Here is a 19242-nt window from a genome sequence, read left to right as displayed (position 1 = left end):
ATTTAAGCTACTGCATCCTTGGTCAAAGAGTATGTAAAGTGGGGTCTCAGCTCTACTAACTCAATGCATATAAAAACGACCATGAAGCAATGTCATCTCATACCTTTCGTCTTAAAGGAGAAGTTACAGTAAGTGCAGTGGTAGGGGCGGACATCTGTATGGGTCCGTATGTGTTTCTTTAGCATACTAGGTTTCTTACAACGTATTCCACATTCTTCACATATGTACTTTCCTCTTCCCCTGCCTCGGACATATACATACTCTTCATTTGATTTATATCTAATTTAAAGAAAAAAAAATAAATAGGGAGGTTGGATACTATGTCTTTGAGAAAATATAGATGATTAGAATTCAACTTACAAAATGCAGCAAGTCACAATTTTTACACTCAATCAATACACATTTTATGCACAAGTAAGTAACAGAATATTCCAGATTTTTGAATCAATACTTAATATGCTACCAGCTAATTCTAATCAAGCGACCTTATTAGATACTAGGTGTAATTTTAACATAGCACTCCCTCCTTCTAGGCCACTGTTCAAAAGTGTTCTTTATTATTAAATTCAATGACAACAACTCTAAGTACTGAAATATTTCTTGGCTTTGCCAGAACTATAATCAGCTTTTACAATGTGTTTTTCTCATTACCAAATACACAAAGGCATCAAAAAGGCAGTGAATTTGTGTGACAACGGATTTCCCGAGGCACTCCTTATTGTAAATCAACATGAAACCCAGAGTTTATTCTGAAAACAGTTCTTAGCTGCCTCCTAAGACCTGCAATGTTTCCTATTTTCTCGATCAAAATGGAATTATTTAACATGACAGTCTAACATATATTTTGCCATGAAGATTCTGTAAATAAGCTGAGACACCTTGCAACATTTATATAAAATTGGCACTGTTAAGTCTTCACATGAAAGCAAATGTACATTTAAAAAGTATGTTTAAATGTACATTTAAAAAGTAAAATTTGTACTTGCCCTCCATCAAATATTTTAATTCTTCTTGGTTCACTTTTGATTAAGGAATTTTCTTTATCTTGCTCACTGTTAATTTCAGAGGCATCTTTATTGCTGAATTCAACTACTGTGGACTTTTGATTACCTAATGCTCTCTGAAAGGGAAAAAAAAAAAGAGAAACTAATTTAATAAAACTGAAAACACAAACATGCTAATGTTTCACTTGGAAATTAAAACATGGCAGAGAACCATACATGTAGTTAACTTAATGGAATGCATTTCGAGGAAGTAACATGTTTACAGGTCATTTGCTCTCTCCCCTCCCTTAGCTTTAGTCTCTCTGCCCCACAGCAACCTGACGAATCCTACGCTGTTTCAAAGTCCCGCCACAATCCACTGACCAAGCGCTCGCACTACACTCTCGTTCTTCAAGAGCTTTAATCTTTGGAGATGGGAAAGAGCCCGTTTCCCTTTTTGGGATGATACCGCCTCATGCTCCTAAGGAACACGACGCCATCCCCCTCACTGGAACGCACTGGAACTGCACCCTGTCAAGCGGAAGCCCCATGTCCCAAGAATCTCCCCTTCTCCTATCATTTTAAAACATAATCATGTGTCTTCTCAAAAGTTCCCGAATGCTGGTAACTGTGAGATGTCACAGGCAGGTCAGAAGTTAGGCTGTGGCCTAATAATCACCCTGTCTCTAGAAAACAGTAACAAACCTCAAAGTGATACACAATGTGTGCGTTTCCTGGGAAACTTCAATAGCGACAGCACCGTAGGGTTTCACAAGCGTCCCCCTTCTCAGCGCCTGCCATTCTCACACGTCCTGTGAGGCAGGCAGCACAGGGGTTATACCCAGTGAGGAAAGGCACTCTCGGGGTGAAGTCACTTGTCCAAGGTCAAGCTTCACAGCCAAGGCTCAAACGCCCATCCTCTGGCCAATTCCAACATGAGGCATGACTCTTGCGATCAAGGGCTCTCTTCACAAACCTTTGCAAACCACATCCCCAAGAGGACAGCTCTGTACTGGAATGACTTACGACTAGCAAGCGATGAGAGAGTGTGCACCAGGGACGGAGGGCCTGCGCAGCCTCAAAAGGGGCACCCTGCGGAGCCCGTCCTCTCCAGGCCGGGAGTAAAGCACAGCTGCTGGCCCAGGGTCTCAGAAAGGGGGTGCGAGGAGGTAATGATACTGACCCTGACCGGCAAAAATGCATCGGGTTCTTCTTTTCCTGGCAAACACACTGGGTTTCCCCACAATCTGGAATGCACACAATACCTTTCCTTGACTTTATACCGTTAACACTAATTCTACTTTTCATCTCCTTTTCAACACCTAATTCCCATTTATCTATCGCTCACTCTCCTACTATCAAATGTGGCTTCTAGTCACCAGTTACCAATGAGCTGAACACGCCAAAATCCTTATCCCTTCTTAGTCTTTATACACTTGACCAACTGTGCTGTTTATGTTGTTGATACCTTGTTTCTCTTAGAAACACCTGGCCTTCAACACCTGCCCCTTCCTGTCCATTTTGAATTATAAGTACATTAACATCTGGGTTGGGAGTTAAGAGTCAAGCCAGCACCCAGTCCTCCACAGCCACCTGCCCATACAACCCAAGTCACCAGTGGTATCAGAACCACTCAGTACAGGAACCATGTTTGTCTTCAGCTTTATGTGACTTTTATTTGACCTCTCCATCTGAGTAACTTTCCTTGAAATTTCCTCCTTGATTTATGTGATCCCACTTTCTCCTAGTCCTTCTTTTTCCTCTATGAACAACCTCTTTCAGTTTCCTGTGTGGGCTTTCTTCCTCCTGAATGGAGAAACCCTTTAAGTAGTGGTGATCCCCAAATCCATCCTGAGCCCTTTCTTCCTTCCATCCCCTCTGAGCAAGCTCATTAATCACACCAGTGCACCAAGGAATTCCTTGCCTAGCTCCAAATCTAGATAAACACATTTCCAGAGGCATTTCTACCAAGGCACTTGTTACTGAAGGAGAGTCATTTTTCTATAGGCACAGGAACATTCATGAAGCTCTGTTTAAATTCTCATAATCAGGTCTCATCTTCTAAGATTATGATTTAACTGGTCTAGAGTAAAGTCTGGGCATTTAAGAACTAAATTCTGAATGGTTTGGATGCACCCTCCTTCATGGAAAAAGGATCAATAGCTCTTTACTACCATGCAAATTCTTTGTTTTTTTTACCCATATTTCCAACTTGAAGGCACATAGGTGTTTCGAACTTACACCTCCAGCCATGGCAGATTCCTCAGGGTTCTTTAAAACAAACCAAGTTCTTTCTCACTTCCATATCATTTCAGCAGACTATTAAAATTTCTCATACTTGTTTACCTTAAAAAAAAACTTCCTACTTTTTCTTTCTTTCTTTTTTTTTTTAAAGACTCAGTGAAAGTATCTCCACTTTTGGAATATCTTCCCTGTGTCCATACGTCCTCCACCTACTGGCAAAGTTAGAGACTTCCTTCTTCAAACTGCATATACCTCCATTGTAACTGTGATACTGAAATATTTCCTTATTGACAAGCACTTATATGTCTATGAACCTGTATTCTACGCTTGTGAACCTGTAGGGGTCAAGGACTCAATCTATAACTCTGAATGGCCCGAGGCCAACATGAGCCCCTTAACTATTTATTCTCACTTCAGTGACTTTTCCCCTTATAAAGCCAACAACTCCACTAAAACGGATTCCACAAATAACCCAAAGTTATAGATTTATGACCTCACTCTACGTCTTGACCAAATCAACTCAATTATCCATGTATGAGTCAGCTATTCTGTGACTCTTCTCTCCAGTACTAAGATGATTCCAACACTGGGTGGACGTTGGCACTGGCATGGCGAGGGGAGAATCGTCAGGTGCACATAGGACAAGCATGAATGGCTCTCTGCTTATATTTCTAGATGAAATATAACACTCTTCGATTAGTCACACCTCTGTTCCCCTGCACTAGCAGGGACAAAGCATAAACATAATCTCTTATCACTTAGCACAAGAGAAAGATGAAAGTAAAACCGTGATTCTGTGTACCATTATGTAAGGACTTAAATATTCAGCTCAGGTCAAGTTATTTTCAAAATGTTTCAAGATAAAATCACCGAAGGATTCCATATAACCCTTATCGGCATTACTCTCGGGGTAAACTTGTCATCCTTTCTTTCAGATAACTTTATACTTAAAGAATACAATTTGTCATTCAAAATTAAGATACAACTTCCAATTAAAACATTTAAAGGCATCAAAACACTGCACAAACTATTGCTGAAGATAAATGATATGTCAAGTACCTTGCTTAGGTTGCTTTTCCACTTGCTTGAATAAACCAATAAATCTGATTTGGAATGGGTAGTTATTGCTTGACAATATAGTGATTTTCCGGTCTTCTGTTTTGAGTTAAGGAGAGAAAGAGCAACTTTTGTAGGCAAACCAAGTGGGTTTGGATTACTGGCACTAACTGTCCAATCAGTATAGGCTGAAGTTTTCTGGTCATTCTGAGGCAAATGCAAAGCCTTCTGCCTCAGTAGGTAACACCAGGTGAAGTTGGTTGAGGTCTTCAGGCTGGGGAAAGGCAGCTGCTGGGTGTCTCCCGCGTCAGACACTAAAAGTGTGCTGGTCGTAGCTTGACGTTGCTCTTGGATGCTCTCTTTGTCACCTTGAGTTTTAGTCCCTGGAGACTTCCTTTCTTGGTTATTGTCTACACGTTCCAAAGGAGAAATGTGAACGTTTTCTGCAGGGACAGGCGAATTTCTCACTGTAAGAGTTAGCGATGTGGATGACTTGATCTTTTCAAGTTCTCGTGGTTCGCTTATAGGTTCCGTAACTACAGACTTCGAGTGTTCGGATGACAACTGACCAGCTGGTAACACATCTTTCAGAAGAACAGCCTCATTACTGATTTCAGGTGGAGGAAACATATCCTGTTCCAATAGCACACCTTCAAGAGGCTCTGTAGTACAAACCTGCCTCACTAAAATGGGCTTCCTCTGTTTATTACCTTCACTAGGTCTTGAACTCAATGGTTCAAACGGTCTAATCTCTGTTGTACAAACAGCTCCATTCTCATCTTTAGCTCGCTTCTGATGCTTTTCCATGGCAATGTCTAAACTATTTGCTGGGGAAAGCATCCTTTTACTTGATGCTGAAGATTCTTGCTGGGGGGAAAGTCTACCCAGAGACAGTTTCTGGGTTATGGACGGGGAATCTGATGGAGAAAAATTCTGGCCCATCTCTGAAAAAACATTTTCACAAACGAGTTCCTTCTCTGGGTTTGGCAAAGCATTCTGGTGATCTTTTTGCAGTTTTGGCATGGAATGTTGTTCTTCGCTGATTGGCACCTTGCTAGGATTGGCCTGGCAAATTGGCTGGTTGGAGAGATCTTGGGTCACCAGGATCTGTGGCAGAGGTGTGACAGTGGCAAAACAGTATGCTGGAACGTTGCTCTGCAGATGCACAGGCAACGCAAACGATGTTGGCACCTTCTGCGCCTGACCACCAAGGGGCCCGAGCTTCAGTGGGGGCGGGACACATGAATTAGGCATGGCATCTACTAATTTGGTTGGTAATGCTAATGAAGTCCCACGGTGGTCAACCCCAATTGCATCTGAAAGAACTTGGTTTGGCAAAGAAAGGACAGGACTGGAAGAGCAAGACTGGCTTGAAGTGAAAACCTGACAGTGTAGTTGGTACTTCGGAGCAAAGCAATCTTTACTTTTAGAAGATCCACACAGACTGGGACTTGCATCTGGTTTGACAGTCTGTGTAGACACTTGCAGAGACATCTGTGTGTTTTGGTGGCTAAGGGGTGAGTGGATGTGATTTAATAAATTGATACCAAAATGCTGTTGAACAGAAAAGATGTTAGTAGAGGTGGAACTGGAAGTTTCTGTTCGCTGATCCTTAACTTGAGTCTGGGAGTGCAAAGTGTTTGCCGGAAACTCGGCTAAAGATGCATTAGTGAGCTGAGGGCCTTGAAACGGTGCTGTGTTCACACTAGGAAGAGCAATCGTTTGGAAAGACGGTGGGTTTGCAGGAGACACATGACTCTCTGGAGCTATGTTTAAAGATATCTGCCGCATCAGCGGACCTCTTCTTCTTTCTAAGAGAGGCACGTGCCCGGTGACCCCCATGCCAGAAGGGGATGTCAGGGGCTGCAATTCAACAGGTGGTGTTGTCTGAGGTGGAGTTATGCTTCCACAGTCGAATGATTTACTTCTGAAATCAGAGACCTCCATCGATGTTTGCATGCAGCTAATTTGTTCTGAGGCAGCACGCCTCATCTCCCGGTGAGTTCCAGGAACATTAAGTGTATTGGAGCCAGCTGGAATCATGAGAAACTCTGCTCTGTTTAGAAAATCGATTTTGGGGGAAGCCTCAGTTTTAGAAATATCCTCTACGTCTAACGAAGCTGAGAAACTGGAAGTGTGAGATAAACTACTCTCCCTACTTAGACTCCTGGACAAGGTGGAGTCAAAACTTGATTCTGTTGAAGAATGTTCCATCTCGGCAAGACGGAGCCTCTTCTTTTTGGGTGGCAGTTTCTCTGTTGGCAACTTTGACAGGGTTTCACTGCGTTGAGGCCAGCTGAACTTCTCTGATTTTTCCTGATCGTAGCCTTGGGCTTCGAGGTCCCGATCTGGCTCTTCTGTGACCAGAATTTCTGGGACTTGGATGTTGGGCTGCCGAACCAGTCGGGAGGGCTGTCCTAACCCATGTCGTTCATTTGAACTCTTTCTCAAACCATCCTGAAGTTCTCCTCTCAGCGCGTCTGATGACAGCACAGGCTGGTGAGGGTGAGATGTATTCTGAGGAGGGTGGCCTTCCTCTGGGGAAATTCCTATTACTTTCAGAGGCCCAGGCTTCACTGTTCTATTCAACTCCTGGAAGGAAACTGGGGAGCCTCTTTCAAAAGACTCAAGCTTGTCGAACGAACTGGGTCTGCTCAGTGAGTTTGTATGCTGAATGACTGAGATTCCAGTTCCGTGCCTTTTCAGCTCCGTCTTCTCCTGGGCAGCTGAACTTAGGTGTTGCTCTGGGATGGCGGACGGCTTTGGATCCATGGTCTGGTCAGGGCCTCTGGCAACCAGCTGGATCTGGGGGGTTTGCAACTGTATATTTCTATGCTGCTGGTCACTTGTTATTGTTATATTATGCTTAGACAGAGTGGAAGCGGGGCCCAGAGAATTCTGAAACTGAAGGCTTTCAGAGCTTTTTGGAGAAGCCCCCCTTTCATTTTGCTGGAGTTCATCGTCATCTCCAACGCTTTTCATTTTCCTCCTTTTTCTAATCTGGGGCGTCTGTTCCCACACCCCCGTGGAACCAGCAACTCTGTAGTGCAGAATCTGAGGCAGTGTACTATTAGGCACAGGGCTGTGCTCGGGTTCTCTCACAGCTACCTTTGTTTTTGGTCCGTGTAACTCCGAACAGTAAAATTTCTTATGGTTTTCAAAATTCTCCAGTTTTCTATACCTGTTTCTACAGGTTTCACACTCAAACATTGTCCCTCGCCCTTGATGGGACTTCTTTTTCTCTAAATGCGAGCCTGGTGCCAATGACTTGCTCCTTGCTGATATGGCGTCACTGGGGGCACTGCATCCTTGATAGCTCTCATCCAAGGACTGTCCGGGACCAAGAAGGTGATTTTCATTTGCTGAAGAGTCCTCGACTGCTGACTGTCTGACGAGGGTCCGGGGATGTGCACTGGGGGGCACGGAAGTGTTAGGTCCTGACACAAAGACATCATCGTAGAAAGCGCCAATTTTGTCATCAAATGACTGACTTCCTCTCAGTGGGTGAGGGGGAGGTATTATGCTCGCAGGTACTGCCGAATAACCCGTGGTAGGCATAGAATTACTTCTCGTAATTGGCAAACAGTCAAGGGAAGGTACAGACAGAAGAAACACTTGCTTTGATTTCTCAGTAGGGGTGAAAGGGGACTTTGGTATATCAGAGCTTGAGCTTGTTCTCCGTCCCATCGGTTTCAAATCAAACTGAAAAGAATCTTTAAAAATGTATGACTTGGGGGAATCGATACTTCCTCGTCGTGAGAGCGAGGTTCTCCGTGGCTTAACACTATCCAGTTGCTTGTCATCTACCAAGGCTTCGTTGTCGGAGATAAGCTTTGAAATCCGTTCTTCAAGCGTTTTTGTTGCCAAGGGTGGGCGCATCTGACCTGGCAGAAGCAATGCCTTCTCACTTGTTGGCAGAGTCGAAGGTGCTGGTGTATTGATACGAGGTGCAGAGGGCCCATTATTCTTATTTGAGTCTTGTTCCATGGTAGGTAACGTCCTGGCAAAGGGAGTCGGCGGACTCGCCGTCTGGTCGGCACTTTCAGAACGTGAAAAGTAACCAGAATCTGTACTCCCTAAACTTCGAGGACTCAGAAGTTTTCCTTGTTGTTCTTGGGAGCAGTCGGTAGCCTGCTGCCTTTGTAGTTGGGCGTGTACCGTTCCTACGTGTGGTTCTTGTTTTCCTTCTGGCTGACTCAGGTCCCCTTTCTGACAGGACTTCTCATCAGTCTCTAGGGAGGACGTCCAGGCTGAGTGGGATAGGACACTGGTTCCCTGAAGGTCCTTCTGCTTCTGTGCACTAGACAGCTCAAGCTTGGGATCCGTAAGCTTTGGGCTGTCGACTCTTAAAGGGGACATGCCGACAGGGTGGACCACGACTTTTGGTAACTCTGTCACAGCTTGGGATTCTGAAGCTTTGTCCTGTAGTGAAAAGTCACCCACCAAATGGTCTGGATTGCTGGGAATGGAACTTGATTTTGGTAAAGCTTCAGAATTAGACATCATTTTCATTATCTGCACGGGCTGCAGGCCCATGGAGGCCGGGTCGTTCTGTCTTTCGTCAGCAGCCCCCTCCTCATCGCTGTCACCACTGTCTTCTACGTCTGAATGGATACTAAGCGCTTTGGGGGACTCCTGTGACAGGAACAAACCACCAGCATCCGGTTGCAAGACGAGACCCAGTTTGATAGTGTGTGCATGGGATTTTTTGTGCTTGTACAGATTGCTTTTAGTCTTAAATGAAAATCCACAGGTCACACAGGGATAGGGTCGCTCCCCAGTGTGGGAGCGGATGTGCTTTAAAAGCACGCTAGGCTTTGCACAAGCTCTATTGCAATACTCACAAATGTATTTTCCTTGTTTTTTGGGCTTCTGATCTTTCAGAAGAAGACTGCACATTTGCTCCACGCTGTGGTTAACGACAGAGGCGACGGGAGTTGAATTGTAAATTGGCGGGGGGGCTGAGTGTGTAGAATGGGCCGGACTGACTGACATCGGTGAAGCAGAATCCATTTGCTGGTTTTGAGGAGTAACCTGAGTTCTACTGGAAGGTGAAGTCAGACCCACAGATGATGTCACTGCTATAGGATAAACCTGTTCAAGTTTGGCATTCTCTTGATTTTGCAGATTCGCCAATGACCTCGTGAAACCTGAACACGCTGGAAGCTGCTGATTTTGTTGGGTAGGTTTGGAGACAAAGTGTTCGTGTTGATTATAGGAATGAGAAACTGACGGAACTGCGACTTGCTCGATCTTCGGAGCAGCGGACACACGCACGGTGTATGAGGTACAAGGAGAAGGCTGTGGTTCAGAAACGAATTCTTGTGGAGTCTGATTTGGGGCCTCCACTGAGCTGCTGTTTAACTGAGAAGGGGGTCGTACAGTTTTATTTGGTCTCAGTTTTTCTATCTTAACTGCACAAGACGAGCCCTTTTGTGACAAGGTGCTCAGTTCTGGCTCCATTGCTTTCAGTAAGACATCGAACGCGGTGTTTGTGTAAGAGGAAGAAGTAGGACTACGAGAGGAGGAGATACATTCACTATGGTCAGTCCTGGTTTTACTTGACGAAGAACCAGAGTCACATTTTGCATCCAGGAAGTCCGCCTTGGCGGGGTCAGAGCCTTCCGACCCCCATCTACGCAGTTCAGATGAGTGCTGCGGAAACAAGGGCTTCTTTGGGGAGACAGAGTCTTCGGGTTTAGGGGCCTCGGCAACTACCCCAGGTGTTTCTCCATTTTGTTTGGTAAACTGCTTCCCATTTTTTACGGGACTAGGATTCTGCTTCTTGTGAGACTCAGCAGCACTCTGAAGAGCAGCAAAAGAGGACTCTTCTGTATTCTGTTTATGTTTCGCCTGAAGAGGATTCCGCAGTGGGGATTTTGGTATTTTTTTCAGGTGATTCTCAGCTACAATCTTTTTTCGTTTCACACCTTTAAGTGACTCTGAAGTCGCTTTAATGCCAGCCTCTAAGATTTCTGTTAAAAAAAAAATTAAAAATATCAATTGGTAAAATGGTATATATGCCAACTATACGCATATTTTTTACATTAAGACTACAATCACAAGAGCGTCATGACAACGGAAGAAGGTAGTCTAAGGAGAGCTTATTTTGGATAAAACTGCATTCGAATGTTCTGGCAATTTTAAGAATGTCGGCAATCAAAATCCACTGAAACAATCACGCCAAGGCCTTAGTGTACATTTCCAGGATGTTGTGTTTCTCTCTTGACCACCTCTCTCACGAAGGTCCTAGAACGAAATCCTTCAAACACTAAATTCCCCTTCCCCTTCACACTGACAGCTGAGGACTCTGTCTACACAACAGTCTGAGAGACCGGCCCCACAAAAGAAAATTCAACCATTTAACGCTGGGTATTTGACTGTCTTCTCACATTTAGTATCTTTTAAGGCAATCTTCTCAGCAGGTTTCTAAGAGTATTGTTCTAAAATATGCAGTATTGATATGCTTGTGAGGAAAAACGCTATTTATTAGATACAACGATTTTTAGAGCAAACATACTTCAGATGATTATGAGATATTAGCTGGTAGAAGCATGAAGTGTTGCTAATATGGCAATTTTATCAATGAACAAAAAGTTTATGAAAGTAAAAAAAAAATCTACTTATTTGTGGTTCTTCACCAACACAATTTAAAAGTCATAACATTATAATGGCCCTTAGTTTAAAAAGAGAATCATTTTAACTAAGCAAAATATTCAATGGCTATGTTTCTTTGTCATTAATAACAGGAAGGTAGACAGAGCTAATTACAGGAGAGAAGGGATGAAACCACTTCCATTTCTGGTTGTGCTGGAAGTAAATCAGTATTTAAATGGCATCAACCAGGCACAATCTCTGTCAACTATTATATTTTTGAGCAGTGATTACTTGCCTTTATTTCATTTGTTTCCATTTGCTGGATCCTTGGGCACACAAACAAAACTTATTCAAGCTCATATTATTTATTTGTACAAAAGTCAAATACTCTAATTCCTGATTATTTTCAAATAGCTGTTGGAATGTATATATTTGAAATTCATATTAGACCAAAATGCCTACACCACAATAACCACTTTATATTAACTGAAGATAAAAATTTACATAGGATAAAAAATAGCCTAGTCATGGGGCGCCTGGGTGGCACAGCAGTTGAGCGTCTGCCTTCAGCTCAGGGAGTGGTCCCGGCGTTATGGGATCGAGCCCCACATCGGGGTCCTCCGCTGTGAGCCTGCTTCTTCCTCTCCCACTCCCCCTGCTTGTGTTCCCCCTCTCGCTGGCCGTCTCTATCTCTGTCGAATAAATAAATAAAATCTTTAAAAAAAAAGAAAAAGAAAATGTTATTTCTTTAAAAAAAATATCCTAGTCATCTTGTCATTATCAGTTTATATGCTGTCACAGATTAACTTAATGAAAAAAAAATTACTAACACGTTAACGATATATTTACCCACCATAATTAGAAGAGCAAAAAAAGGGGGAGGGTGCTTTGTGACTAAAATATTTGAGCTAAGAAAAATAGGGGAAAAAAAGGTATCAGGTTTGTTGATAAGAAATGATGTTGAGCAAATCATTTTTATGCTTCGATCCACTCACTTATAAAATGTTTCCCACTGGTTTTCCCTTTTCAAAATGAATGTAATGAAGCTAATGATGTACTCTGTGTGTCTTATCAGCCATGCCAAGCAAACGGGTAGAAAGGAAAAGTCATACTCGTCATCTGGGGTGAGTAGTTTCCCCAGTTGTTTCCAAAAAGCATGGAGGTGGGTTGTAAGAAAGGTGAAAGCCACCAGGCTGTCAAAACACATATAAAAACAGAGAAGAGAAACTGCTGAAGGAGCAGAAGTTCCAAACTGTCAGAACATTTGGAAACACAAGAGATTTCTAAAAAATCTGCCTGTGCCAAACCCCATCCAAGACCTATGCAACCAGAGGCTTGGTTGGTAGATGGTTTTCTTTTTTATGTTTTACATAGTTTTTGGGATAAGATTTTATTTTTAGATAATGTTATTTGTAAAAAAAAAAAAGATAAGTAAATAAATAAAAATTCAACAATGTCTGACATTCTAAAGGAAAATGCAAAAATTCAACGCACAGGCAAAACACCCAGAAATACCACGCCAAGTTTTAAAGAGATTCTATACAACATCCTATGTACATCTTAAACAGAAAGAGTAAAATTTAACTTTGAACTTAAAATGAAGCTAAAGTGAAAATAAACGAAAAACTACACTTAAATCCATATTTCTTTATAGAGACACTATACTCCTAAAAAATTCCTCTTTAGTTAAGACTTTGAAAAAACATATTTTAAACAGATTTTCTGAACTACACGTTTCAATTTTAGATGAAGACCCACTCTCTCCCTTTTGTCAAAGTGTATAACATTTACATTACATTCTATTTGCATAGTTGTTTACTCTTGGTTTCTCTCGTTGAATTCTAACACTTACTTGGTGCTAAATACATTCTTTCATTCAAAATTCTGCATGCTCCTTTGCTTTCTGGCAGTGACGCTAAAGTGGAAAAGCCTGGAGCCAGCCTGACTGATGGCCTCCCCTCCTTGGGGTGACTTGCCTTTTTTCTGTCTGAATGTCTGCAGTCTTCTTCATTTTTGAAGGCCAATAAATACCTAGGAGTCAGCTCAGAGTTTGTCACTATACAACTTTTAATTTGTTCCCCCTAGAACACAATGACCTTCTCTATAAGGAGATGCATTTCACTGCAGAAAAGTTTTCTTTTATTATATCTTCAAATAGATCTTTTCTGGCCAAATTTTTTTCTTTGGGGTGGGCTCCTTTACAGACACCAATTATCTTTATGATGGACCACCCTTATGATGATTTAAATTGCTTCAGTTTTGGGGGAGGGGGTTCTTTTCTTTTGCTTTCTCTAGAATTATCTAAAGCTTTCCCCTATGTCAGTAACTCAATTTTCAGACCATTAAGTTCCTTACTGTTTCAAATTTACTCGCTTTGGGCGAATGTTATTTTGTTCTCATCTCGCTCCCTTAGTTCCATATTTCCCATTTCATCTCATTTTATTGCCTCATATTATGTTTGAGCTGTCGCTTTAATAAATTTATGATCTTATTAAGTTCAATGCTTAAAAAACACCTCTCTTTCTGAGGTAGTATTTTAAGGCTGAGTGTTTGGTCTGTCTTTTCATGTTCTGTCTGCTTTTCTATTGCCTGAGATTGCAGGGGATGAAGGGGGTGGTGTTCGGCGGAGTGTATGTTCCCAATAGTCTTTTTCTGAGTTGTGGTCACTCTTCTAAGATTTTTGTCAGGTCTCCTTTAACAAGGTTCAATCTCCTTGTTTAAGGGATGAAGCCCATTCCATCATGGGTGGGGGAAGACTCTGCATGTTGGATCAGTCTCTAAATCCAAGGACTTTGTTGTTGTTGTTGTGAAGGGAGAGGATGGTGGAGGGGATCAGAGAGAAAGTCAAGAGCTGGAGGGTACCAGGCACATCTGAGCTGAACACCACACTATCGTTCTAGAGCTGGAACTGAAAAAAGTGTGCCTCACTACTGACTGTTGCCTTCCACCCCTTGGATCTCAAGATTTGGGGCAGGAGCGCACAGAGTGGATGGCTAAGCCATCAGCTAGGAATTACAGATAGAAGCCTCCTTGTGGGAACCAATGCCTGGAGCAGAATGAAGCGGCAGACCCTTGGGTCTTCAAGAATGAAGAACTCAGGGTAGTTTTTAAATTGTGATTGATTAATCTCAAATCTATCTATCAGAGAGTGACAGGAGTTATCTTCTCTTGCCTCCCCACCCCATGTACAGCAGAGAGCACAATCATCAAACACTGTGGGTGTGGCTACAATGTCTGGCATACAGTTACTATCCACCACAGAGTTAAGAGGATGCATAGAGCAGAATGCCTCAAGGCAGAAGTATAGTCGGGGCAGAGGGTAGGAAGGGAGCAGCTGCTACTATCAACACATGTGCTTTTCAATAATTTTAAAGGCAATTTGTTATTACGGTAGACTAAACTGAAAATTAATTAGAGGATCCAAGAGAAAGACAGACCATGGGACAAGTGGTGGAAGGCAGTGGAAGGGCAGTGCCTTTATGACATGCCCACTCTCCACCGGCCAGCGCACAGGCCCACCCTCTGCTGCCAGTACGGACACTGCTTTATAGCTGCTACCAAATGGTTCCAGGGCTGCTGGTGTTTTACTAACAACACTGGGCGTGGAAATGCTTGGTGCACACAACCCTGTTGGTGTGAAACACAACCCTCTTTCCTTACGCAGTGACAACATATAGTTGGAGTAGGAAAGGGTAGAAAAGCCTCAAAAATGGAGTCACTCGTGTCCTGGTCGGTGTGCTCTTGGAAATGGCCGACAACCAGGCAGAAGCTCTGAGGCATCACCAGGTTGAATATCCAAACAGAAATTCATCAACACAGACAAATCGTGCTGAGGAGAGGGGCCCAAACTGGCAGCGCTGCCACTATTAGAAGCTTTGATCTGATGGGCTTCATTAAAAAGCCAGTTCTCCGTCAGGCAGGTGGTTGGAACGGGTTGGAAAGATCACAAAGGCCACTTGACTGGGGGCAGGCAAATGGTTAGAAAAATAGTTCCCAAGTTCTCTGTATCTAAGGTGTGTCGCTTCCCAAGGCACAAGCCCGATAATCATCAGGGCTCCTATATATATATATATTTTTTTTTTTTTTAAGATTTTATTTATTTATTTGACAGAGAGAGAGACAGCCAGAGAGAGAGGGAACACAAGCAGGGAGAGTGGGAGAGAAAGAAGCAGGCTCATAGCGGAGGAGGGGCTCCTATATTTTTTGAAGAAGAACACCAAGGAGTACAGAACAGTACCATCAGCTCGCTTCCAGGATTCCTTCTAGAGAATAACAGAACGAAAACAAACACATCTCCTCACTCCAGAGAGCATCTGAGTTGTCAGTTAAATATGGCAAAAAATACTCCCAAGGCTGACAGGAGGTATTGAGAACTACAATCTAATAGTGTTTAAAATCCTGCCTTGGTTGAAGGTGAATCTCCTTTTCAGATTTACTCAGAGACACATCAGCGTGAAAAATGTTAGGGTCTTTGGGGTCTTGGGGACACAAGGACTACTTGTTCTCTAACGACAGAGAGCACGTTTTATCAGCAAGTAAAGAGATGGGGACACAGAGATCACGTGGAAGGCCTTTCGGGAGTTCATGCAAGGGTGAAAATGCTACCCTGAACTCAGGTAGTGACAGTGGGCCTCTCAGCTGATCCAAAGCAAGAAAGCCAAAGAAAGGTTTGCCAAAGATTCTGCCGAGTGTCCCATCTTTATCTAGGAGGCCTGGGCTAGTTTGGGAGGGGGGGAAAAAGAAAGCAATTCACTTCCCATCCCACCAAATCTCAAATTTGATATACAAGTGTAGAATTATAAAGTGTAGCTGCAAATCCAGGACTAGAAATTTTCAACAGAGAAATGGTTAGGCTAATTACAGTACAGGCACTTAACATAACATTACACATCCATTTAAAATAATTACAAAGATTACACAGCAATACGAAAATTATGATCTATTAAATATAGATGCATATTCTTTTCTTTCCCTAGAGAGAAGTCTGGGCTAGAGGCACAGATCTGGGAGTACACAGTGAGAGCTGTTTTTGTAAAAGGACATAAATGATAAGCCAGAGAGACTATATGGTAGATAGAGAAGTCTGACTCAGCACCTTGGGTGATCCCTCGATTGAGGGTAAAGTAGAAATGAAAAGAAACAAGATGGTAATAAGAAAGATAAAACAAAACATGTGACAGTGAAGGACCCAGGAAGTCAGGGTTTAGAGACTTTTAAGAAGGAAGATGTGGTCAATGGTGTATTTTTAAGTCTTCCATTCTGAGAGGTAAAGACTAACCAAGAGGATGCTGGGCCTGGTGATCACTGGCATTAGGAGGACACTGTTATGGTTAAAAACCATTTCATAAAAGGGTAAGGAGGGAGGGAGGGAGGGCACGGTGAGGTAAGGGCCTGCAAACAGCTCGCCGTCTGGCTGTGAAGGAAAGGAGAGAGGCAGGGCGGGCGTCAGTTAGAGCGGAAGAGAAGGACATGGGAAGGTTCCTGTAGGATAAGGGGGGGCTGGGTATGGTTATAAACAGGAAGGAAGAGTCAGCAGGGAGAGACTGAAAATGTGAGACAGATAACAAATAAATGAATGTGAGATAAACAACTACACAGAGGCACACAGGCACACCTCCTGTCTCTGGGCTTCGCTTTCCTGCACTCCACAGATAGTGCTTTAAAAAGAAAAAAAAATTGAAGGCTTATGGCAACCCTGCATCAAGGAAGTTGATCGGTGCCATTTTCCCGCAGCAGGTCCCACTTCACGTTTCTGTGTCCCATTTCAGTCATTCTTGCTGTATTTCAAACTGTTTTGTTATTACGATATTTGTTACGGTAGAGCTGTGATCAGTGACTATCACAGAAAGCATAGAAGACGGCTAGCATTTCTTAGCAATAAAGTATATTTTAGGTATATCTTTAACTCTTTTTTTAGGCATAATGCTACCGCACACTTTAACTAGACTACAGTAGAGTATAAACATCACTTTTTTTAATAATAATAAAACTTAAGAGTTTATTATCTGGAAACATTAAGTGTAAGAAAATACTTGAATTTTATCAAACTTATTCACATTTAGTGGAGGTTATTTTATTTTTTTTAAACTTGTAATGAGTTTATTATTGCTATTTTTTTAAATTAACATATAATGTATTATTTGTTTCAGGGGTACAGGTCTGTGATTCATCAGTCTTACACAATACACAGCGCTCACAACAACACATACCTTCCCCAATGTCCATCACCCAGCCACTCCATCCTCTTAACCCCCACCCCTCCAGCAACCCTCAGTTTGTTTCCTGAGATTAAGAGTCTCTTATGGTTTGTCTCCCTCTCTGGTTTCATCTTGTTTCATTTTTTCCTCTCTTCCCCTATGATTCTTTTTGCCTTGGAAAATAGTATGGAGGTTCCTCAAAAAGTTGAAAATAGAGCTACCCTATGCCTCAACAATTGCACTACTGGGTATTTGCCCCAAAGATACAAATGTAGTGACCCAAAGGGGCACCTGAACCCCAATATTTATAGCAGCAATGTCCACAATAGCCAAACTATGGAAAGAACCCAGAGTTCCATTGACAGATGAATGGATAAAGAAGATGTGGTGTATATATACCATGGAATATTACACAACCATCAAAAAATGAAACCTCGCCATTTGCAACAATATGGATGGAACTAGAGAGTAACATGCTAAGCAAAATAAATCAATCAGAGAAAGACGATTATCATGTGATCTCACTGATATGCAGAATTTAATAAACATCGCTTTTATACACACTGGGAAACCAAAACATTCACTTGACTCACTTTCCTGAGATACTCGCTTCACTGTGGTGGTCTGGAGCCAAACCTGAACTATCTCTGAGGAACGTCTGTAATCAGGAGGCTACTGCATAAATGTGGGAACGACTTTTACTTAGCAAGCAACAGGAAGACTCATTCACTTCATCTCCACATTCTTCCCCTTCCTCATGTAATTCAAACGTGTAACTTGGCTAAAGAGACACCATGGCCATCTGGCTCTGATTACCTTTTTGACTTCCCTTCATAACACTTCCCCTGTACTCACTATGTTTCAGCCACACTGGTGAACTTTCTGATCTTCCACCAGGCCCATCTCCTTCCTGCCCCTAGGAATTTGTACCTGCCAGCTCCTGAAAAGCCCTCCCAACTCTCAACTCTTTTAAGTGACTGGATCATTTTCAGTCTTTAGAGCCTAACACCAGTGTTACCTCTAGGCTGTTCTGTCCACCCTACCTAGTTACCTCCTACTGCCCACCCACCCTGTTCATTTCCTCCTAATCTAAATAACAATCTAAAATGCCTTGATCACAATCTAAAGTGCCCTATCTATCTATCTACATGTTGTTTTTGTTTACCTTTTCATCAGAATACAAATCTATAAGACTCTCTCTTTATTATCCATCTCTATGTATCCAGCACTTAACAGGTTATCAAAGAAATATTTGCTAATGAAAAAAATTCTTCAAGTAAGAGAAAATATGGGATGGATTTAATATCAGGTGACCTATTGCTATAATTCATCACGTCAGGAAGACTAACTTAGAAATTCACATGACTATTTTGAATAAGGGTGAATGATATTTAATAAAATTCAACATCCATTCCTTATTTTAAAAAAATGATGAGTCTGTTTCAGGATGTAGACACTTGAAAAGAATGGTGTTCCCACCAAAATAACATAAAAAAGCTAGAGATATCACAAAAATCCTAACTTCTCTTGAGCTCATCAGAAAGTTGAGGTCACAGAGCAACCAAAGCCTGAACCCCACTCAGGGATGCATGAAATGGCTCACCTGGGGCCAAGCAAGGAAGGACATGTGGAGGAAGACATGAAAGCCATTCAAACAAGCAAGACAATATCATCTAAAACTGTAACAAACTGTTAAGGACTGAGCATGGGCTGAATTAGCCTGGCCTCAGACCCAGAGGAGTCCACACTCACTCCCAGGCCCTCTCCCATAAGCCTCTAGCAGGTACTCACACAGAAGACAGGGAGGGAGACCAGAGAGAGCAAGTCTCCATGGGAGGCACAAAGGAGGAGGTGCAGCTGTGGAAAATGCGCAAATCTTCTCTCATGTGGAGCGAAAACTGTAAACTTCAAAAGAAAAGAGCAGCAGACATGTCACCCATGGGGCATGGGTAAACCCCACTGTGGCTTGGGGAAGGACAGAAGAAGAAACCCTTTATCCCAAGGAAAGCAGGAAAACTGTCCTGGGACCAAAATCCCATACCAATAAAATGAGAGGTCTCCTATCATGAGAGATGGTCAGGAAGCACAGGAACTGTCTAAGACTAAGCCTGGAACAGGACAAGAGAGCAATCCTCACCAACCCCCACTACCAGCCTGGCAATGAG

At 42.6% G+C, this 19242-nt stretch overlaps 1 protein-coding gene across 5 annotated transcripts in view; it reads right to left on the bottom strand.

The window, feature by feature from the left end:
- The window catches only part of HIVEP1 (HIVEP zinc finger 1), a 150209-nt gene that overhangs the window by 28282 nt on the left and 102685 nt on the right, over positions 1 to 19242 (bottom strand). For all 5 annotated transcript variants that reach the window (XM_045811701.2, XM_045811702.2, XM_045811703.2 and 2 more), the window contains 3 exons: positions 4287 to 10258; positions 987 to 1120; positions 104 to 279 (listed from right to left, as the gene is read on the bottom strand). In XM_045811701.2, coding sequence (XP_045667657.2) covers positions 104 to 279; positions 987 to 1120; positions 4287 to 10258 — 6282 coding nt within the window. The remainder of the gene's footprint in view (positions 1 to 103; positions 280 to 986; positions 1121 to 4286; positions 10259 to 19242) is intronic.

Source organism: Ursus americanus, chromosome 32, assembly GCF_024610735.1.
Source record: "Ursus americanus isolate L20-20 chromosome 32, mUrsAme1.1.p, whole genome shotgun sequence".
Taxonomy (NCBI): domain Eukaryota; kingdom Metazoa; phylum Chordata; class Mammalia; order Carnivora; family Ursidae; genus Ursus; species Ursus americanus.
Note: the sequence above shows the minus strand (reverse complement) of the source record. Positions and strands in the feature narration are given on the sequence as shown.